This window comes from Nerophis lumbriciformis, linkage group LG26 (assembly GCF_033978685.3).
Source record: "Nerophis lumbriciformis linkage group LG26, RoL_Nlum_v2.1, whole genome shotgun sequence".
NCBI classification, from domain to species: domain Eukaryota; kingdom Metazoa; phylum Chordata; class Actinopteri; order Syngnathiformes; family Syngnathidae; genus Nerophis; species Nerophis lumbriciformis.
The window spans coordinates 11604726-11629124 of NC_084573.2; the positions used below are offsets into that span (position 1 = coordinate 11604726).

The 24399-nt window shown below is 41.1% G+C and overlaps 1 protein-coding gene across 1 annotated transcript in view; it reads right to left on the reverse strand.

Moving 5' to 3' along the window:
• Nucleotides 1–22357, reverse strand: part of LOC133623907 (zinc finger protein 106-like) — a 62384-nt gene extending 40027 nt beyond the window's left edge. The window contains exons 1-6 of the mRNA XM_061987388.2: nucleotides 22171–22357; nucleotides 21904–22019; nucleotides 13591–13652; nucleotides 13319–13522; nucleotides 12373–13248; nucleotides 3350–3632 (exon numbers count right to left, since the gene is read on the reverse strand). Of these exons, the coding sequence (XP_061843372.2) occupies nucleotides 3350–3632; nucleotides 12373–13248; nucleotides 13319–13522; nucleotides 13591–13652; nucleotides 21904–22017 (1539 nt within the window). The 5' untranslated portion in view covers nucleotides 22018–22019; nucleotides 22171–22357. The remainder of the gene's footprint in view (nucleotides 1–3349; nucleotides 3633–12372; nucleotides 13249–13318; nucleotides 13523–13590; nucleotides 13653–21903; nucleotides 22020–22170) is intronic.
• Nucleotides 22358–24399: the final 2042 nt, after the last annotated feature.

Below are 24399 nucleotides of genomic sequence, written 5' to 3' on the forward strand. Positions count from 1 at the left end.
GTTTTTTCGACTGTTTTCCGTACCTTGGAGACATCATGCCTCGTCGGTGTGTTGTCAGAGGGTGTAACAACACGAACAGGGACGGATTCAAGTTGCACCAGTGGCCCAAAGATGCGAAAGTGGCAAGAAATTGGACGTTTGTTCCGCACACTTTACCGACGAAAGCTATGCTACGACAGAGATGGCAAGAATGTGTGGATATCCTGCGACACTCAAAGCAGATGCATTTCCAACTGGACTGGACAGATCAGCTTTCAGGAAAAGAGAGCGGATGAGGGTATGTCTACAGAATATATTAATTGATGAAAATTGGGCTGTTGCCAAATGTATTTCATATGCTGTAAACCTAGTTCATAGTTCATACCTGCCAACTACTCCGGTTTTCCCGTAATTAGTACGGTTTTCATCAACCTATTCCAGGTTACGATTGCAGTGATAAAAAATATGGTTTTTCATTAATTAAAAAAAATGTTTTTTAAAAAGTTTTATTCACGAAATCGCGTAACAACAATGATAATCGACACTGCTTCCCGTAACTTCCTATCGAGCCATTCCGAATGTCATGCGCGAGGCTATTTATAGCACCGCTGCCAAGCACGAGGCACCATTGGCCATTGTTTCCAAACGAGCGAACGATCATGGAATCAGCCGGAGAAAAATCGCAAACGAGTCTTAAACCGAAAAGAAAACTGCAGTCATTCCGTGAAGAACATTCAAAAGCCTATCCGGGAATAATTATCCGTTCCAAAAAGGGTGAAAACTACGCGAATTGCACCTTGTGCAGACAAGATTTTTCGATCGGACACGGAGGAATTAGCGATGTAAAAGACCACGTTGGGACAAAAAAACACAAGTCTAATGCCGTTGCTAGTGATACAAGTGGAAAACTTTCAACGTTTTTCGTCGCCCAGATTCTTTGGATGTGATAAATGCCGAAGTTTTATTTACGGAGGCTAATAATTGAGCATGGACTTCCAATCGCACTGGCTGATCACATGGGACAGTTATTTCGGAAAATGTTTCCCGACTCGAAAATCGCCAAAAAATATGGATGTGGTCGAACCAAAACATCAAACATTATTCAGTGTCTTGGAACAGAATCCTCAAAAAGTATCGCCGATGTCATGAAGACGCAACCATTTAGCATGTCGACTGACGGCAGCACCGATTATAACGATGTAAAACTGTACCCCATTTGTGTTCGATATTTCGATGACGACATTGGAAAAGTATTGTCAGTACTTCTGTCTTTGAGGGAATGCAATACGGCTTCCACAGGCGAAAACATTTACAAAATACTGACCATGGAAGATGTGATGTGCTGCATTTACAACTGTCTTGATTGCTAAAATTAATTTTCATTAATTCTTCTTCAATTCTTTTGAAAGGCTTACAGAAAACTGCAATTGAATTGTAGTTCCATGCTAATGATGCTATTGAATTACATTTTAATGAAGTAAACTTATCATAAAGTTACCATATCATTTTTGCAGTATGATCGATCTGATAGAATAAATTTGGATTTTAGCCACAAAAAGGTAATGACATCAATGTTATCTATTGGAATTGTTTAGTACTGTTATACTGTTAAAAGTGTTTATACTATTTATGCTTTCAAGTCCAAGTTGAAGAAATCTTGTTAAATGTTGACAGCATAACTACCAAAATACAGAAGTATGTCCTTAATATTTTTGCAGTGCTATTTCTGTTGAAAAGTTAAAATGATTACATTAGAGATGTGATGTGCCACTTTTCAAGTGTCTGATGGCTTAAATAAATTTTCATTAATTTTTCATATTTTGAATTCTTTTGAAAGGCTTACAAAAAAACTACATTTGAATTGTAATTCCATGCTATTGACAGGACTATTAATTTTAATGAAGTTAGTTTACCATGTTTACAGTATGATAATTGTGATAGAAATGTGAATTTTAGGCACAGAATATTTTTTACAATTGAACAAGGCAGTAGATTATACAAGTTTGGACAGAAAGTTAATAATGACACCAATTTCTTTTTAATGGAATTGTTTAGTACTGTTTTACCATTTGTTTACTGTAAAAAGTGTTTATACTTTCAATTAACAAATTGAAGTCTTGTGAAAGGTTGACAGGATAACTGGCATTAACTGTCAAAATAATTTCAAACTATTGAAGTTAGCTTACAGAATAAACATGTCAATCAACCCATATGATTTTTGCTGTAATATTTTTGTTTTGAAAGGTCACTGTGACTGATAGAAAAGTGATGGTTTTAGCAACATTTTAACCTGTCTGAATGCTAATAATCATTTTGCGTCGGGGGGCGAAGCCCTGAACCCCCCACCAGGACTTTGTCCTGGACCTACCGGGGCCTGCGGCCCCTAGACCCTGGCTACTAGGTTTTTCTGATTTCAACAGTTGGCAGGTATGATAGTTGTTAGTTTCCTTTAATGCCAAACAAACACATACCAATCGTTGGTTAGAAGGCGATCGCCGAATTCGTCCTCGCTTTCTCCCGTGTCGCTGGCTGTCGTGTCGTTTTCGTCGGTTTCGCTTGCATACGGTTCAAACCGATATGGCTCAATAGCTTCAGTTTCTTCTTCAATTTCATTTTCGCTACCTGCCTCCACACTACAACCATCCGTTTCAATACATGCGTAATCTGTTGAATCGCTTAAGCCGCTGAAATCCGAGTCTGAATCCGAGCTAATGTCGCTATAGCTTGCTGTTCTTTCCGCCATGTTTGTTTGTATTGGCATCACTATGTGACGTCACAGGAAAATGGACGGGTGTATATAACGATGGTTAAAATCAGGCACTTTGAAGCTTTTTTTAGAGATATTGCGTGATGGGTAAAATTTTGAAAAAAACTTCGAAAAATATAATAAGCCACTGGGAACTGATTTTTAATGGTTTTAACAATTCTGAAATTGTGATAATGTTCCCCTTTAAAAAAAAACTACGCAAAATCATTATATTGAAAAGAGTAAGCTGTTGTATTTTTTTCTTCTTTGCGTGTTATGAAATAGAAATATGGCTTTAATAGTCTTCGGAGTTTAATAACTAATGTTGTATTTGCAGATATGAGTTTATACTTCTTCCTGCTTCTTTTCATTCATTATTTATTTTAATGTATCAGTGACTTGTATTTAATATTGAGTGAATTAAATAAAAATAAAAATGGAAGTTCTACATCACGAGTTTATGTGAGTGACAGGAAGAAATGCTCTGACTCGCTTGGGGAGAAGTCCTTTGGCACCACCTGTTTGTTTGAAGGTAAAAATCTCTCACTCCAAATATAAAACAAATGTGTTTTTCTCAGGAAAAAAAAACAAGTGAATCTGGTGTTATATTCTAAAAAAACTAACTTGTGATTCTTGGCATTTCCTCTTCCTGGCGTCATCAATCTCATTCTTGGGTTCCACTTTGACAGAGACGGCTGCAGTTGGAGGCGGGTGCTCGACATTTGGTGCTTGTGTCCCCGACTCTGGCTGGGTCGCCGCATGAGGCGCACTCACCGGCGAGCCTTGGCGAGGAGGATGAGGATCAGGAATTAAGAGGGACTCCCAGTGGAAGCCCTCTGAGAGCGGTAGGTCATCAGCGACAGATGGAGTTTGGTTATGCTTGGGGTTTGCCATCTGAATACCAGACCTGCAGCCCAAAAAAATAACACATTAAAATAACTGGTAAAAACAATGTATTTGTGCAATTTGTGAGTTTAATAGTAGGTACAAAATTGCCTATTTGGTCATAATGTTACCATATAATGGCTCCTGTGATAGTGTTTACTCACATGTCTCCTCTGTACTCAGCCATGCAATCATTTGTCCATATAGTTGCATATATGTGTGTGTGTTTGTGTTTGATATCTATGTCCGTGCGTACGTATGTAATAATGGGGGATATGGGTCACCGGGGTATTGTTTTTAACTTTGTAAAGCACTTTGCGTTGCATTTCTTTTATGTATAAAAAGCGCGTTATAAATAAGGTTTGATTGATTGTTATAAGAGTGTACTGCATTGGTTACACATTACATATATTGGACAGCCCACATCATGGCCTTCAACATATCGTAATTCCATATTTACCTTATTTGTGAACTTTACCTTTACCTGTTTGTTTTTTTAAGAAAATCTAACCAACTGTATATAGCAGGGGTGGAAACTTGAAAGTCTGGCTCGCAACTTTCCTCGCACATTTTTGCCAATCAGCGTCATTTTTGCCGATCAAATTTCACTCTGAGCAGCGCTCAAACGCGCATGTCAGCTATCTGATCAAAACTTATGTTTGTTTCTTGTGTAGACAAAGCACGAACAGCAATGTGTAACAATATATCCACACTGTGTTGCTCAAACGGCACAACTATCGTTTTCCCGCATAGCAGACCTACAGTTGTGCTCATAAGTTTACATACCCTGGGAGAATTTATGATTTCTTGGACATTCTTCAGAGAATATGAATGATAACACAAAAACCTTTCTTCCACTCATGCTTAATGGTTGTGTGAAGCTATTTATTGGCAAACAACTGCGTTTACTCTTTTTAAATCAAAATGACAAGACTCGACCATGCAGCCCATTTTTCTTCAAGTGCCTCCTTATTGTGCATCTTGAAACAGCCACACCACAATTTTTCAGAGAGTCCTGTATTTCAGTTGAAGTTATTTGTGGAACACACCCTCCTCCTCAGCCTTCCCGGTAAGGTCTATTCAGGTGTACTGGAGAGGAGGCTACGCCGGATAGTCGAACCTCGGATTCAGGAGGAACAGTGTGGTTTTCGTCCTGGTCGTGGAACTGTGGACCAGCTCTATACTCTCGGCAGGGTCCTTGAGGGTGCATGGGAGTTTGCCCAACCAGTCTACATGTGCTTTGTGGACTTGGAGAAGGCATTCGACCGTGTCCCTCGGGAAGTCCTGTGGGGGGTGCTCAGAGAGTATGGGGTATCGGACTGCCTGATTGTGGCAGTCCGCTCCCTGTATGATCAGTGCCAGAGCTTGGTCCGCATTGCCGGTAGTAAGTCGGACACGTTTCCAGTGAGGGTTGGACTCCGCCAAGGCTGCCCTTTGTCACCGATTCTGTTCATAACTTTTATGGACAGAATTTCTAGGTGCAGTCAAGGCGTTGAGGGGATCTGGTTTGGTGGCTGCAGGATTAGGTCTCTGCTTTTTGCAGATGATGTGGTCCTGATGGCTTAATCTGGCCAGGATCTTCAGCTCTCACTGGATCGGTTCGCAGCTGAGTGTGAAGCGACTGGGATGAGAATCAGCACCTCCAAGTCCGAGTCCATGGTTCTCGCCCGGGAAAGGGTGGAGTGCCATCTCCGGGTTGGGGAGGAGATCTTGCCCCAAGTGGAGGAGTTCAAGTACCTCGGAGTCTTGTTCATGAGTGAGGGAAGAGTGGATCGTGAGATCGACAGGCGGATCGGTGCGGCGTCTTCAGTAATGCGGACGCTGTATCGATCCGTTGTGGTGAAGAAGGAGCTGAGCCGGAAGGCAAAGCTCTCGATTTACCGGTCGATCTACGTTCCCATCCTCACCTATGGTCATGAGCTTTGGGTTATGACTGAAAGGACAAGATCACGGGTACAAGCGGCCAAAATGAGTTTCCTCCGCCGGGTGGCGGGGCTCTCCCTTAGAGATAGGGTGAGAAGCTCTGCCATCCGGGAGGAGCTCAAAGTAAATACGCTGCTCCTCCACATCGAGAGGAGCCAGATGAGGTGGTTCGGGCATCTGGTCAGGATGCCACCCGAACGCCTCCCTAGGGAGGTTTTTAGGGCACGTCCGACCGGTAGGAGGCCGCGGCGAAGACCCAGGACACGTTGGGAAGACTATGTCTCCCGGCTGGCCTGGGAACGCCTCGGGGTCCCACAGGAAGAGCTGGACGAAGTGGCTGGGGAGAGGGAAGTCTGGGCTTCCCTGCTTAGGCTGCTGCCCCCGCGACCCGACCTCGGATAAGCGGAAGAAGATGGATGGATGGATGGTTATTTGTGGATTTTTCTTTGCATCTCGAGCAATTTTCCTGGCAGTTGTGGCTGAAATCTTTGCTGGTCTACCTGAATCCCTCATTTTCCACTTCTTAATCAGCGTTTGAACACTGCTGATTGGCATTCTCAATTCCTTGGTTATCTTTTTATACCCCTTTCCTGTTATATGCAGTTCAATTATCTTTTCTCGCAAATCCTTTGACAATTCTTTTGCCTTCCCCATGACTCAGAATCCAGAAACATCTGTGCAACACTGAATAAAATATGCAATGGTCTGTCAGAAGCCCAGAAACTCATTGACCTTTTATACACACACATTAATTACAAACAAACATGTCACAGGTGAGGATTGGAACCTTGATTAGCCATTCAAACCTGTTTGTGTCAACTTTTGTGCATGTTATCAGGTCAAAGTCACTGGGGTATGTAAACTTTTGATCAGGGTCATTTGGGTACTTTCTTTTGTCATTTTGATTTGAAAAGAATAAACACAGTTGTTTGCCAATAAATAGCTTCACACAACCATTAAGCATGAGTGGAAGAAAGGTTTTTGTGTTATTAGTCATATTCTCTGAAGAACGGCCAAGAAATCATAAATTCTCCCAGGGTATGTAAACTTATGAGCACGACTGTACATCAGGTTCCGGTCTGCAGCACTATAAGCTTTTTAGGTAATGTAGTAGATAAACATTAAGCAACACAGTGGCATCCTCACTTCCTAGTTTTCATGTATTTTATATACAGTACAGCCCAAAAGTTTGGACAGACCCTCTCATTCAATGAGTTTTCTTTATTTTATTGTCTATTTACATTGTAGATTGTCACTGAAGGCATCACAACTATGAATGAACACATGTGGAGTTATGTGCTTAACAAAAAAAGGTGAAATAACTGAAAACGTGTTTTATATTCTAGTTTCTTCAAAATAGCCACCCTTTGCTCTGATTACTGCTTTGCACACTCTTGGCATTCTCTCGATGAGCTTCAAGAGGTAGTCACCTGAAATGGTTTTCACTTCACAGGTGTCATAGTTTTGATGCCTTCAGTAACAATCTGCAATGTAAATAGTCATGGAAATAAAGAAAACGCATTGAAATGAGAAGGTGTGTCCAAACTTTTGGCCTGTACTGTATATTTTATCTACCGTATTTTCCGCACTATAAGGCGCACCTAAAAACCACAAATTTTCTCAAAAGCTAACAGTGCGCCTTATAACCCGGTGCGCTTTATTACGATTAATTTTCATAAAGTTTCGATCTCGCAACTTCGGTAAACAGCCGCCATCTTTTTTCCCGGTAGAACAGGAAGCGCTTCTTCTTCTACGCAAGCAACCGCCAAGGAAAGCACCCGCCCCCATAGAACAGGAAGCGCTTCACCCGCCCCCGGAAGAAGAAGAAAAAACGCGCGGATATCACCGTACGTTTCATTTCCTGTTTACATCTGTAAAGACCACAAAATGGCTCCTACAAAGGACAAGGATCCGGTTCATAAAAAGACGCAATCTCTCCATCCGCACACGGATTACTACCGTATTTCACAGCAACTGATATTCCTGTGAACGCACTGTGGATACAACGGGAGCACGTACGGTGAATATTCGCACCACAGGGAATGAGAAGTCATCCTTCACTGTGGTTCTAGCTTGCCATGCTAACTTCCACCCATTGTGATATTCAAAAGGAAGACCTTGCCAAAAGAGACCTTTCCAGCCGGCGTCATCATAAAAGCTAACTCGAAGGGATGGATGGATGGATGAAGAAAAGATGAGCGAGTGGTTAAGGGAAGTTTACGCGAAGAGGCCGGGTGGCTTTTTTCACACAGCTCCGAAGGCGAACACACCTTCACTAAGACGGGCAGATAGCGCCGGTCGACATACGCCAACATCTGCCAGTGGATCGTAAATGCCTGGGCAGATAGTTTCGGTCACAACTGTGGTCCGAGCTTTCCGGAAGGCAGGATTCACAGAACTGCTGCACAACAACAGCGACACTGAATCCGATGACTTCGACGAGGCGGAGCCGGCCATTTTTGGATCCCACGCTTGCGCAACTTTTCAATTCGGACACCGAAGACGAAGAATTCGAAGGATTTACGAATGAAGAATAACTTCAGAAGGTGAGCGCTATGTTTATTTTGTGTGTTGTGACATTAACGTTCGAGCAACATTATGTTGCTATTTATTGCTCTACACCATTTTGAATTTTACTATGTTTGTGATTGCACATTTGCGTACATTTTGGGACAGAGTTGTTAGAACGCTGGTTTTCAATATATTATTAAAGTTTGACTGAACTATCTGACTGTTTTTTTGACATTCACTTTAGCGCAGCGTTTTTTTGACATTCACTTTAGCGCAGCGTAGGCGCGGCTTATAGTCCGGGGCGGCTTATTGGTGGACAAAATTATGAAATATGTAATTCATAGAAGGTGCGGCTAATAATCCGGTGCGCCTTATAGTGCGGAAAATACGGTATTTATCCAGGGTAAGGCAATTAACATATTTTCATTTGCAACGCTGACCTATCAAAGAGGCAATATTTACATGATAGAGATGTTGATTGTCTCTCATTTATCAAAAAAAATACAAAATACAGGTCGGTCTCAACAATTTACAAATGCGCATAACGTGCGGGGGGAAATAAATCAATGTTTAAGATGTTATAAGGCATTTTAAGCGTAAAACATACACGGAGAATGTCTGCAACTTGTGGACAACAGAGCAGACAATAAGGAAGCCTTTGGGGGTGTCTTTCTCTAATCGCAAATAATTATTAATATCATTAGTTAGAATTTGTTAAAACGGCACAATAATTTGACAATAAACTCAAGAGCATGTGCTTTTACTGCCATGTAGTGTCTACTTTTAAGTCTGTGAGGTATAAAATACCGTATTTTTCGGGGTATAAGTCGCACCTGCCGAAAATGCATAATAAAGAAGGAAAAGAAGATATATAAATCGCACTGGAGCCCGGCCAAACTATGAAAAAAAACTGCGACTAATAGTCCGAAAAATACGGGAAGTAAAACATTAATACAGTATTTTTTTCCCTAATTTTTGTTTAAATCCTGTGCTTTTTGAGGTTGAATATACAGGGAACACTTAACATTTAATGTCTATGAATGTCCAGGTAATTGTCATCTCAGGGCTAAACGTCTTAAGACAAACCAAACAGTCCAGCTGTGATCGATTGAATGCCCTGAGATAAGCAAATTTTATGTTGTCGGAAAAAAATAAGCCTCAAAATATTGCAACTTTATGAAAAAGCTGCCGCAAATTCGGGTACTTTAGGACGCAACAATCTCAAAAAACCCCGCAAACTCCTGGAGGCACTGATTTGTGGCCTGCAGCCCTTTTTTATTGGCCAATAATTGGGGCACCCCTGCATGTGGTGACTGTCAAGTCAGACTTTTCCAAGTGTTGTATCTAAAAATGTCATATTATCGGCCAATAAATGGTTTAAAATGTAATATCGAAAATTATTGTTATCTGTTTCAACCTCCCGATTTCTCCGGGAGACTCCCGAATTTCAGTGCCCGTCCCGAAAATCTCCCGGGGCAACCATTCTACCGAATTTCTCCCGATTTCCACCCGTACAACATTATTGGGGGCGTGCCTTAAAGGCACTGCCTTTAGCGTCCTCTACAACCTGTCGTCACGTCCGCTTTTCCTCCATACAAACAGCGTTCCGGCCCAGTCACATAATATCTACGGCTTTTCACACACAGAAGTGAATGCAATGCATACTTGATTAACAGCCATACAGGTCACACTGAGGGTGGCTGTATGAACAACTTTAACACTGTTACAAATATGCGCCACACTGTGAACCCACACCAAACAAGAATGACAAACACATTTCGGGAGAACAGCCGCACCGTAACACAACATAAACAACAGAACAAATACCCAGAACCCCTTGCAGCACTAACTCTTCCGGGACGCTACAATATACACCCCCCGCTACCACCAAACCCCGCCCACCTAAACGTGGGCGGGGTTGGTGGTACCTCAAAGTATAGTATTTCCCATAGTTGTAAGTGGGTATCAGGATTATCTCAGGGAGAGCATGTCCCAAATTCCAAGCTGCTGTTTTGAGGCATGTTAAAAAAAAAAAGCACTTTGTGACTTCAATAATAAATATGGCAGGGATGTCCGATAATGGCTTTTTGCCGATATCCAATATTCCGATATTGTCCAACTCTTTAATTACCGATACCGATATCAACCGAAACCGATATCAACCGATATATACAGTCGTGGAATTAACACATTATTATGCCTAATTTGGACAACCAGGTATGGTGAAGATAAGGTACTTTTTTTTTTTAATTAATAAAATAAGATAAATAAATTAAAAACATTTTCTTGAATTAAAAAGAAAGTAAAACAATATAAAAACAGTTACTTAGAGACTAGTAATTAATGAAAATTAGTCAAATTAACTGTTAAAGGTTAGTACTATTAGTGGACCAGCAGCACGCACAATCATGTGTGCTTACGGACTGTATCCCTTCACTGTATTGATATATATTGATATATAATGTAGGAACCAGAATATTAATAACAGAAAGAAACAACCCTTTTGTGTGAATGAGTGTAAATGGGGGAGGGAGGTTTTTTGGGTTGGTGCACTAATTGTAAGTGTATCTTGTGTTTTTTATGTTGATTTAATGATAAAAATACCGATAATTTCCGATATTACATTTTAGCGCATTTATCGGCATCTCTAATTTTTTTCCATAACTGGAGTGAAAGTTGTTCTCTTATTTTGGAAAACCGTGTTTTTGATTGATTGATTGAAACTTGTATTAGTAGATTGCACAGTGAAGTACATATTCCGTACAATTGACCACTAAATGGTAACACCCCAATAAGTTCTTCAACTTGTTTAAGTCGGGATCCACGTTAATCAATTCATAGTAAAGTTACATTGTTTAATGCATCCAGCGGGGCATCACAACAAAATTAGGCATAATAATGTGTTAATTCCACGACTGTATATATATTAGGGATGTCCCGATCCGATATTTGGATCGGATCGGCCGCCAATATTTGCCAAAAAATGCGTATCGGCAAGGCATGGGAAAATGCCGATCCAGATCCAGTTTTAAAAAAAACTCCGGTTCGTGTTTTCCAACGCACCTATCTAAATAATACATGCCACTTTTCTGCTGCTCCCTATTTCCGTTCCGCATTTTCCAGCACACCTTCAACACATCCACAGGTCTGTGGATTCTCACGCAGTTGCTTTGAGCTGCTGGCATTACACGACAGGCTCTTCTCACTCTTTCCTGTGTCTCCCTCTCACAGACAGCAAGCGCACCTTCTTACACACGTCACAAACTGTCACGACATACGTCACATACGTATACGCCCTCCCCGAGCAGAGAGGTAGCAGCATGGCTAACGTTAGCTGTGATGCTAGCGCAGCCGTGCTAGCAACGCTCCCTCTAAGGTGCGCGCCTGTGCAATTGCGCACGGCAAATCTATGCCACGCACAAAATCAAATAAAAAAAATAAGCGCATAACAATTTTCGACACACGGACACGACAGAGAAAACAGTTTTCGTCATCATTGTTCAAATATTGTAACGTCTGTCGAGACGCTTATCTCCATTCGGTGCCACACGCCCACACCATCAAAATGCTGAGGCAAACATTTCCACATCAACACCGTATGAAAAAATTAGTGATTTTTTTAGTTGTGATTTCCTTCTCTGCATGAAAGTTTAAAAGTAGCATATATTAATGCAGTATGAATAAGAATGTTTTAATGTAGACACATAGAATCATCATACTGCTGTGATTATATGCATCAAGTGTTCATTCAAGGCTAAGGCAAAATATCCACACATATATGGTGTATCGTGACATGGACTAAACATATCCACATATATATGGTGTATCGTGACATGGCCTTAAAATATCGCAATATTTAAAAAAGGCCAGTTCAATGATGCCATTTCTGTTTGTCATGTATAAATTTGTCTATTTAGTGTTTATCCTTGAATAAACAGGTCAGTTTCTTGTTACCAACCATTGTGTATTATTCAAACTCCCCTAATTCAGCTGGCTAGTTGTTATCAAGAGTACTAAAACCCTTTTCAACATGATTCTGACAACTAAGTAGACTAAATAACTTTAAACTTTAATACATGCTCAGATAGGCCAGTATCGGTACCGGTCAGTATCGGTATCGGATCGGAAGTGCAAAAACAATATCGGTATCAGATTGGAAGTGCAAAAACCTGGATCGGGACATTCCTAATAAATATATATATATATATATATATATATATATATATATATATATATATCGGTTGATATCGGAATCGGTAATTAAGAGTTGGACAATATCGGCAAAAAAAGCCATTATCGGCCATCTCTAGTTGTATCAATTCCCTCACCTTGGAAATGCATCTTTGCTCTTCTGCGTGTTGGTTTTCATCTCTTTGTGTGTCTGCTTTGACTTCTGATTCAATTTAGGCCCGGACAAAGCGGGAGACTTTGGGATGACCTTTCTCACACCGACCTCTCCTGTTGCTTTGTGGGCGATCCGAACCTTGCCTCTACTGCTCCCGTTGGACTCGACTGTGGACGCGGAGCCAAGCGACCGGCTTGTCTCCTTGCTGACTGAGGGGCCAGGGTCGCATACTTGTTTCCCACCAGCAGGGTTGACGGCGTTTCCTTGAGGTGTTTTGACGTTCTTGTTGAAGTTTGACGAGCAATCCTCTGACGGCCGAGCTCCCGACACTGCGGCGCTCTGTTTTCGGGCTTCCCGATCCGCCCTGCACGGCTCCCTTACACCAAGCGCCCGTCTAATTTCCTTTAGCATGCTGTTGACGTCCATGTCCTCTATAGAAACCGGATGGGGCGTGCACTTGGGCGTCACAGAAGCACTTTGCTGCGGTTGAGAAGATCCGCTATGCTCATCTTGGTCGAAGATAAGGCTTCCTACCTCAGGGAGCTGATCACTAGTGAAATCGATGTTGTGCTCAAGCTGGTACACATGATCGTAATATTGGACCATCTGTGGCCCTGGGACCTCGGCGCCCCCGAACTGCCTGCCGTTTTTAAAGTGGTTGCTTCTATCGGCAAAGTGTTCATGCAGTTTATTCTCCTTGTTTTGGACGACAGCAGTATGGTTCCCTTGTTTGAATCGATTAGGACCAGGACCTGCGTGCACCGCGTTGTTTTGTCGACTGGCTTCTTGCAGTGTTTTCGCCCGTTTCTGCCCAGCAATTTGTTTCTGTTTCTTTTTAGTCTTTCGCACTTCTTTTTTCCTGTTGGTGGAACAAGAAATGTTAATTCTTAGTTCTATAAACAAACTGAATAAAAAGGTCTAAATCTTACCCATATTTCGATAGGTTCTTGTTCCTCTCCTTGATCATCTTGATGGTCTCTGGGCTGAGAGTTTTGTTAAGTGAATTGGCCTTGACGTTATGTTTGTATAGCTTGTTCAAATTGGTTTGATGTTGAACGGTGCGCATGTGTATGGCGTATTGACTGATATTCATGGAGGACATATTGCATGCCTGGCAGTCATGACAGTAGACACTGTTTAGGGAAAAGAGCAGAAATGACACAGACCGCCTTCTGTGTAAACTTGTGTGGACTTAACTTACTTGCCCAGCGCTGATTCCAGCTCTCTGTGGTGTTTCATACAATGTATATGCTGCAGTGATTCCTGCAATGTGACACATGCAGCTTTAGGTCAGTGTATGTTTTAGTCCTTTAATAGTTTTTTTCATGAATGGAAATTAAAAACAACAAAACAATTTTATTTGAATTGCATTTTAAAATACAAAAAAAACGACAATACCTTTTTTTTTCTTCCAAATAGCGAGACACCAGAACCAGAAGTTATTTCTAGGCAAAATTGCAGACTGTCTAAACCCGGCCTGCCAGCGTCCAAAATCCGGCCCGCGGGAAGTCTCAAGTTAAAAAAAAGATATCAATTTTTTTTAATTATTATTTTTAAAAATCTGTACTTTCTAATACATTTTCTACCGCTTGTTACTAGGAATGTCGATAAATGCGTTAAAATGTAATATCGGAAATTATCGGTATTGTTTTTTTTTTTTTAATTAAATCAACATAAAAAACCTCCCTCCCCCATTTACACTCATTCACACAAAAGAGTTGTTTCTTTCTGTTATTAATATTCTGGTTCCTACATTATATATCAATAAATATCAATACAGTCTGCAAGGGATACAGTCCATAAGCACACATGATTGTGTATGCTGCTGGTCCACTAATAGTACTAACCTTTAACAGTTCATTTTACTCATTTTCATTAATTACTAGTTTCTATGTAACTGTTTTACTTTCTTTTTTATTCAAGAAAATGTTTTTAATTTATTTATCTTATTTTATAAAAATTTTTTAAAAAGTACCTTATCTTCACCATACCTGGTTGTCCAAATTAGGCATAATAATGTGTTAATTCCACGACTGCATATATTGGTTGATATCAGTATCAGTTGATATCGGTATCGGTAATTAAAGAGTTGGACAATATCGGAATATCGGATATCGGCAAAAAGCCATTATCGGACATCCCTACTTGTTACTCTTGGTGTCTCATAGCCGCTCAGGCAAATCGTATTGTCTAAAAATGCATTTTTTCATCGATAACGTGGTATCATCAGCTGCAAGTGCGCGCTCTTTCAGTCAATTAGTGCACGAGGAATATATATATATATATATATATATATATTAGGGCTGCAACTAACGATTAATTTGATAATCGATTAATCTGTCGATTATTACTTCGATTAATAATCGGATAAAAGAGACAAACTACATTTCTATCCTTTCCAGTATTTTATTGAAAAAAAACAGCATACTGGCGCCATGTTCTTTCAACTTGCCAAATAAAACAAGGAAAATGTTACAAAAATGCACACTTTTGACACACCTGCTATAGATAATAAAAAATTAAATCTGATAAATGTATTGATAAAAAGCAGAGCCTGACGACGCATGCGCGTTTATCATAACTCTCTCGCTCTCTCTGTCTGTCTCACCTTCTCCCTCACCAATGCTGCTGCGCGCACAATTTGTTTTGTTTTTAACCTTCTTAACCCTGAACGTATATTGAAAATACACGCAATCCTAACTCAAAATGCCGGACACTTGAGGCATTTAAGAAACAGCTAGCAGCGACCGGGCTACGATAGACTGACCATACGTCCTCTTTTCACCGGACATGTCCTCTTTTGCGGAGCTGTCGGGTGGTGTTTCATTCTGATTCTGATAAATGCCTCAAATGTCCGGCATTTTGAGTATTGTTTATACAACGTGCAGTACGCTACTTAATATGTCCGTGTGGAAACTCGTTTGGTACACTTCCGCACCGAAACGAAACCCCCGTACCGAAACGGTTCGATACAAATACATTTTGATTATTGTTTCTCAGCTGTCAACTGTTTGTAAATGTTGCAGTTTATAAATAAAAGTTTAAAAAAAACAACAACAAAAACAGTAGCCTCTGTGCATGCGCATAGCATAGATTCAACGAATCAATGACTAAATTAATCGCCAACTATTTTTATAATCGATTTTAATCGATTAGTTGTTGCAGCCCTAATATATACATATATATATATATATCAGTGTTTCCCACACATTCATTTATTTGTGGTGGCCCGCCACGAAAGAATTACGTCCGCCACAAATGGATTTTTCGGCTTTTGACTCGCTCGACCGCTCATAAAAGCAATGGGACTCTGTCTGTGAATGTTGTTTGTAGTTACAACTCCGGTGCAGTAGGTGGCGGTAGCCTACTATGCATTGTAACTCCGCCAATGGCACTTAATTCACCTGGTGGGCCAGAAGAAGAAGAAGAAGAAGAAGACGACGACGAAGTAAAAAAAAAACGGACCGACCGGATCAAAATACGAGGGTAAGACGTCTTGGCAAACAAGTTCAAAAGTGGTCTGAAACTGTGCGCAGTGTGCAGCACCGACTCGGATTTTCTTAATTTTTATTTTCGGGATTTGAATGCATTTATTTTGAAAGGACAGCTGGAGAGAGACGGGAGAGGGGGGATTGACGCGGAGAAAAGCGAATCGAACTGGGTCGCCGCAGCGGGTGCTCTACCAGGTGAGATAGGTTATAGCTGCATCGCTCGCGGCTCGTCATATATTTAATGTTAATCCATGATTTCACCGAGCGTTTCACTGACGGTGAGCAGCCTGACGCTGCTTCATTAACACCGCCGCTGTTTGACTCGGGGGCCGGGGCAGACGCACGCAGTAACAGTCACCTGTTACCATACCGACGAGCTAACGTGTCCAGGTTATAACCCTGTTGTCAATAAACACACGTGGAGACGGTGCTTCAGATACTGCATTAATACTGAAGCTAAATTGTCCACTGTCCACTGCAGCATGTGAATGCAATGAAAAGAATCAAATCTGAGCCAACCAGCTGTTGAAATGTTGTCCAGGTTAATGTTTTGGCCATTAAAGGCCCTTCATTTCAAGATTTCAACTGTGATCGGGCTTTAAACAGGTGGCTGACCTGTTCAGATGGGTGTAACTGCTACTGGTCAAATAATGTGAAATAGCATTTAATTTTACATGTATGCAATGCCATTTAAATGTAATTATAGATAATAATAATAATAATAATAATAAATACTGTGTAGTGTTGTAAATAGTCAACGGGAAGAATTTTAGTAAGATATAAGCCATGAGCACTACACAGCCAGAAAAAAACCTAGGCAGGACAAGTAAAAATATTGGGGCAAGTAGATTTGAGAAGTCAGACAAGTAGAAAAAAACCTTAACATTGAACCCTGCATGTGTTGAGCTGCTGCCGCTTAAGGTTAGACGGCACTGTACATAGAGCGGTTCTGCTCGTTAGTAATAAATTCTAATGTTGGATGTTCACTCCTTCACACAGATGATGTATGCACTAATTAAAGGGGCAGAGCTTTAAGAGACACTTTAGCTTTTATATTTTATAAGATATACGTTTTGTAAGAACCACAATTAATAAATATATTTCAGTGAATAACTAATTGTTCAAATCTGTATATAAATATGTACATATAGTGTTGTAATTATATTCCAACTCTGTGTTCTTCTTGGTCGTTGACGCTGCCGCCGCCACCCCCCATCCCCCGACCACACCACCACAAATAGATGCCTGTCCTGTGGGAAACACTGATGGACCCCCTGCTGTTTTTTGGGGGAATTAATTCATTCTTCCTTCATTCGAATTACCACTCGCACAGCTGCGCTAGCATCACAGCTAACGTTAGCCATGCTGCTACCTCTCTGCTCGGGGAGGGCGTATACGTATGTGACGTATGTCGTGACAGTATGTGACGTGTGTAAAAAGGTGCGCTTGCTGTCTGTGAGAAGGAGAGACAGGAAAGAGGGAGAAGAGCCTGTAGTGTAATGACCGCAGCTAAAAGCAACTGTGTGAGAACGTATACTCGAATATCACCATATAGTCATTTTCTATATCGCACAGAGACAGCTGACATTTTTACGGTAACTTTTAATTCACATGGCCGTCTTAAAGGGGAACATTATCACCAGACCTATGTAAGCGTCAATATATACCTTGATGTTGCAGAAAAAAGACCATATATTTTTTTAACCGATCTCCGAACACTAAATGGGTGAATTTTGGCGGTGTGTTGTCGGAGGGTGTAACAACACGAACAGGGACGGATTCAAGTTGCACCAGTGGCCCAAAGATGCGAAAGTGGCAAGAAATTGGACGAAATGTGTTCAAAATACGAGGGTGTGGGGAAAGCCGACGAAAATGATCAGTCGTTTGTTCCGCACACTTTACCGACGAAAGCTATGCTACGACAGAGATGGCAAGAATGTGTGGATATCCTGCGACACTCAAAGCAGATGCATTTCCAACGATAAAGTCAAAGAAATCTGCCGCCAGACCCCCCCCCATTGAATCTGCCGGAGTGTGTGAGCAATTCAGGGACAAAGGACCTCGGTAGCACGGCAAGCAATGGCGGCAGTTTGTTCCCGCTTCTACCGTCCCTTATGCCACCGAAGATGATCAAGAGAATATCGACCCTAGCTTCCCTGGCCTGCTGACATCAACTCCAAAACTGGACAGATCAGCTTTCAGGAAAAGAGAGCGGATGAGGGTATGTCTACAGAATATATTAATTGATGAAAACTTTATTCATTACTCGCGGTTTTATGTAAATTATTATACATAAACTGTGTTTACCAATAATTTATCTTAAAAACATTACAACACTTAAAAACAAACACATACCAATCGTTGGTTAGAAGGCGATCGCCGAATTCGTCCTCGCTTTCTCCCGTGTCGCTGGCTGTCGTGTCGTTTTCGTCGGTTTCGCTTGCATACGGTTCAAACCGATATGGCTCAATAGCTTCAGTTTCTTCTTCAATTTCGCTTAAGCCACTGAAATCAGAGTCTGAATCCGAGCTAATGTCGCTATACCTTGCTGTTCTATCCGCCATGTTTGTTTGTGTTGGCATCACTGTGTGACGTCACAGGAAAATGGACGGGTGTATATAACGATGGTTAAAATCAGGCACTTTGAAGCTTTTTTTTTTAGGGGTATTGCGTGATGGGTAAAATTTAAAAAAAAACTTCGAAACATAAAATAAGCCACTGGGAACTGATTTTTAAAGGGGAACATTATCACAATTTCAGAATGGTTAAAACCATTAAAAATCAGTTCCCAGTGGCTTATTATATTTTTCGAAGTTTTTTTCAAAATTTTGCCCATCACGCAATATCCCTAAAAAAAGCTTCAAAGTGCCTGATTTTAACCATCGTTATAAACACCCGTCCATTTTCCTGTGACGTCACATAGTGAAGCCAACACAAACAAACATGGCGGAAAGAACAGCAAGCTATAGCGACATTAGCTCGGATTCAGACTCGGATTTCAGCGGCTTAAGCGATTCAACAGATTACGCATGTATTGAAACGGATGGTTGTAGTGAGGAGGCAGGTAGCGAAAACGAAATTGAAGAAGAAACTGAAGCTATTGAGCCATATCGGTTTGAACCGTATGCAAGCGAAACCGACGAAAACGACACGACAGCCAGCGACACGGGAGAAAGCGAGGACGAATTCGGCGATCGCCTTCTAACCAACGATTGGTATGTGTTTGTTTGGCATTAAAGGAAACTAACAACTATGAACTAGGTTTACAGCATATGAAATACATTTGGCAACAACATGCACTTTGAGAGTGCAAACAGCCCAATTTTCATCAATTAATATATTCTGGAGACATACCCTCATCCGCGCTCTTTTCCTGAAAGCTGATCTGTCCAGTTTTGGAGTTGATGTCAGCAGGCCAGGGAAGCTAGGGTCGATAGCTCGCTCGTCTGCGGGAACAAACTGCCGCCATTGCTTGCCGTGCTACCGAGGTCCTTTGTCCCTGAATTGCTCACACACTCCGGCAGATTCAATGGGGGTCTGGCGGCAGATTTCTTTGACTTTATCGTTGGAAATGCATCTGCTTTGAGTGTCGCAGGATATCCACACATTCTTGCCATCTCTGTCGTAGCATAGCTTTCGTCGGTAAAGTGTGCAGAACAAACGTCCAATTTCTTGCCACTTTTGCATCTTTGGGCCACTGGTGCAACTTGAATCCGTCCCTGTTCGTGTTGTTACACCCTCCGACAACACACCGACGAGGCATGATGTCTCCAAGGTACGGAAAACAGTCGAAAAAACGGAAAATAACAGAGCTGATTTGACTCGGTGTTCGAGAAAATGGCGGATTGCTTCCCGATGTGACGTCACAACGTGACGTCATCGCTCCGAGAGCGAATATTAGAAAGGCGTTTAATTCGCCAAAATTCACCCATTTAGAGTTCGGAGATCGGTTAAAAAAATATATGGTCTTTTTTCTGCAACATCAAGGTATATATTGACGCTTACATAGGTCTGGTGATAATGTTCCCCTTTAATGGTTTTAACCCCTCTGAAATTGTGATAATGTTCCCCTTTAACGGTTAGGACACAGACCTGTGGATGTGTTGAAGGTGTGCTGAAAAATGCGGAACGGAAATTAGAGAGCAGCAGAAAAGTGGAATGTATTATTTAAATCAGTGCGTTGGAAAACACGGACCAGAATTTTTATAAAAACTTATTCTGGATCTGCATTTTCCCAAGCCTTGCCGGTACGCATTTTTTGGCAAATATCGGCGGCCGATCCGATCCAAATATCGGATCGGGACAACCCTAGTTGTGACATGTTATTATGCTGTTTGTTACTTATGTATGTTATGTTGCAGCTTTTTTTTTTTTTCGTCCTGGTCGTGGAACTGTGGACCAGCTCTATACTCTCGGCAGGGTCGTTGAGGGTGCATGGGAGTTTGCCCAACCAGTCTACATGTGCTTTGTGGACTTGGAGAAGGCATTCGACCGTGTCCCTCGGGAAGTCCTGTGGGGAGTGCTCAGAGAGTATGGGGTATCGGACTGTCTGATTTTGGCAGTCCGCTCCCTGTATGATCAGTGCCAGAGCTTGGTCCGCATTGCCGGCAGTAAGTCGGACACGTTTCCAGCGAGGGTTGGACTCCGCCAAGGCTGCCCTTTGTCACCGATTCTGTTCATAACTTTTATGGACAGAATTTCTAGGCGCAGTCAAGGCGTTGAGGGGATCCGGTTTGGTGGCTGCAGGATTAGGTCTCTGCTTTTTGCAGATGATGTGGTCCTGATGGCTTCATCTGGCCAGGATCTTCAGCTCTCGCTGGATCGGTTCGCATCCGAGTGTGAAGCAACTGGGATGAGAATCAGCACCTCCAAGTCCGAGTCCATGGTACTCGCCCGGAAAAGGGTGGAGTGCCATCTCCAGGTTGGGGAGGAGACCCTGCCCCAAGTGGAGGAGTTCAAGTACCTCGGAGTCTTGTTCACGAGTGAGGGAAGAGTGGATCGTGAGATCGACAGGCGGATCGGTGCGGCATCTTCAGTAATGCGGACGCTGTATCGATCCGTTGTGGTGAAGGAGGAGCTGAGCCGGAAGGCAAAGCTCTCAATTTACCGGTCGATCTACGTTCCCATCCTCACCTATGGTCATGAGCTTTGGGTTATGACCGAAAGGACAAGATCACGGGTACAAGCGGCCGAAATGAGTTTCCTCCGCTGGGTGGCGGGGCTCTCCCTTAGAGGTAGGGTGAGAAGCTCTGTCATCCGGGGGGAGCTCAAAGTAAAGCCGCTGCTCCTCCACATGGAGAGGAGACAGATGAGGTGGTTCGGGCATCTGGTCAGGATGCCACCCGATCGCCTCCCTCGGGAGGTGTTTAGGGCACGTCCGACCGGTAGGAGGCCACAGGGAAGACCCAGGACACGTTGGGAAGACTATGTCTCCCGGCTGGCCTGGGAACGCCTCGGGATCCCCCGGGAAGAGCTGGACGAAGTGGCTGGGGAGAGGGAAGTCTGGGCTTGCCTGCTTAGGCTGCTGCCCCCGCGACCCGACCTCGGATAAGCGGAAGAAGATGGATGGATGGATGGATGGATGGATGGATGTTGCAGCTATTTAAAATAGTTTTGTCAATTTGTTCTGGTCCAAAATAAATTGGCCCCTTGAAACATATATTTGTCTTTGTGTGTTGTATGTAAACCACATTGCTTTCTAAGTTCAGTGATGCAAATGCATGTCAAGTTGATCAACAGATTGTATTATTCTCCAGTGCAATAACAGTACTGAAATGAAGGCTAAAAGGGCATTAATGGGAGCCTTAAAAAAAATGTTTTAAGCTTTTCAGAGTAACGCATTACTTTTTGGTGTAAGTAACTGAGTTACTTTTGAAATAAAGTAACTAGTAACTGTAACTAGTTACTGGTTTTCATTGACTAACCCAACACTGAAAGGGAGAAGTCCGGAGCTAAATACAGTCGCCCTGCCTTGAACCATAATGAGGATAAGCAGTGTAGAAAGATGATGAAAATGAACTTACAGTTTTGGCATGATAAAAACGACACACCAAGCAAAAAACACGTTTGACCCTCGGAGGGTCGAAACCCTTTATATGCTCCTTTTTTTTCCATCGATGAGATAAAACCGCTGCCATGTCTGGAATGAAGGAAGAATTTGGTAATTATTTCGATCGTCAGAGAAATGTGAAGCATCACATTTGGTGTGAATATTTCTGCAAAAATGACAATAAGCTATCCAAGAATTAGCACTCCCAGCATGCTCGTGTAAACACCAGGCGGTTACTTACTGTAATACGCCCGTTGTGGACCAAACACTCGATGAAACGCGCATGTATCCCAGCTCAAACTAAACGAATATGAATGCGTACATTCTAAATATGTGCTGGTACCAAAGTTACGAACAGAAGAAGGAAACTCTTCAAAGTTCACATGGTGATAAGATTGAACTGCTGCAACGCCGCCATGTTTATTGACGTCATGTTCCCGCCCCCGGAAAGAAGCATCTTTTTTTTTGTTTAGTTAATTTGTATTTATTTTTTTAAAGTGTCGCATTAAAACACTAAATATAGAGTAATTAAATAATCTCATTTGTATTTCAGAGATTATGATAATTTATTTTTTACAAAGACTAGCATGTCCGAGGGCGGAAGTTCGATGGCGGCCATTATTATTATTATTTTTTTTAAATTACATTTTTATTAATTATTTTCCAAAAATAACACCAGCCAAAACATATAACAAACAGAGGAAAAAAAAAACACACAAGACAAAGCAAATAAAACCAAAAAATATATATATATTTTTTTAAAACACCCCACTCACACACACATTCACACATCCATTGAGAGAAGCTTAACTGAACTACAAAAAATCCAAAATGAAAATAATTAAAATAATAACAAAATAATAATAATAATAACAATAATTCATACATTAACCATCTGACCAAACCAGTCTATTGACTTTTGCAGGCAAGATATTTCATCACAGGGCCCGAGGAGTCCTCCCATTTTCTTTGAGTGGATTTTTAGTTCAGTTTAGTATTTTTTTATATTAAAAAATAATGTGTCGCATTAAAACACTGAATATAGAGAAATTAAATCATCTCATTTGTAATTCAGACACGATAGTTTATTTTTTTATAAAGACTACCACGTCCGAGGGCGGACTTTTTTTTTTTAAATATATATTTTTTAATTATTTTCCCAAAATAACACCAGCCAAAACATATAACAAACAAAAATACACAAGACAAAGCAAATAAAACCAAAAAAAAAAAAAAAAAAAAAACCCCCACCCCACTCACACACACATTCACACATCCATTGAGAGAAGTTTAACTGAACTACAAAAAATCCAAAATGAAAATAATTAAAATAATAACACAAAAATAAGAATAATAACAATAATTAATATATTAACCATCTGACCAAACCAGTCTATTGACTTTTGCAGTCAAGATACTTCATCACAGGGCCCCAGGAGTCCTCACATTTTCTTTGTGTGGATTTTTAGTTCAGTTTAGTATTTTTTATATTAAAAAATAATGCGTCGCATTAAAACACTGAATATAGAGAAATTAAATCATCTCATTTGTAATTCAGACACGATCATTTATTTTTTTATAAAGACTACCATGTGCGAGGGCGGACTTTTTTTTAATTTTTATATATTTTTATTAATTATTTTCCAAAAAATAACACCAGCCAAAACATATAACAAACAGAGGAAAAACAAAACACACAAGACAAAGCACCTACTCAGTGGCCTAGTGGTTAGAGTGTCCGTCCTGAGATCGGTAGGTTGGGAGTTCAAATCCCGGCTGAGTCATACCAAAGACTATAAAAATGGGACCCATTACCTCCCTGCTTGGCACTCAGCATCAAGGGTTGGAATTGGGGGTTAAATCACCAAAATGATTCCCGGGCGCAGCCACCGCTGCTGCCCACTGCTCCCCTCACCTCCCAGGGGGTGATCAAGGGTGATGGGTCAAATGCAGAGAATAATTTCGCCACACCTAGTGTGTGTGTGACAATCATTGGTACTTTAACTTTAACTTTAACTTTAACTTTAAATAAATAAAAAAAATAAAAATAAAAATAAACCACCCCACTCACACACACATTCACACATCTATTGAGAGAAACTTACCTGAAGTACAAAAAATCCAAAATGAAAATAATTAAAATAACAACAACAAAATAATAATAATAATTACAATAATTCATATATTAACCATCTGACCAAACCAGTCTATTGACTTTTGCAGTCAAGATATCTCATCACAGGGCCCGAGGAGTCCTCCCATTTTCTTTGAGTGGATTTTTAGTTCAGTTTAGTATTTTTTATATTAAAAAATAATGCGTCGCATTAAAACACTGAATATAGAGGAATTAAATCATCTCATTTGTAATTCAGACATGATAATTTATTTTTTTATAAAGACTACCATGTCCGAGGGCGGACTTTTTTTTAAAAATATATATTTTTTAATTATTTTCCCAAAATAACACCAG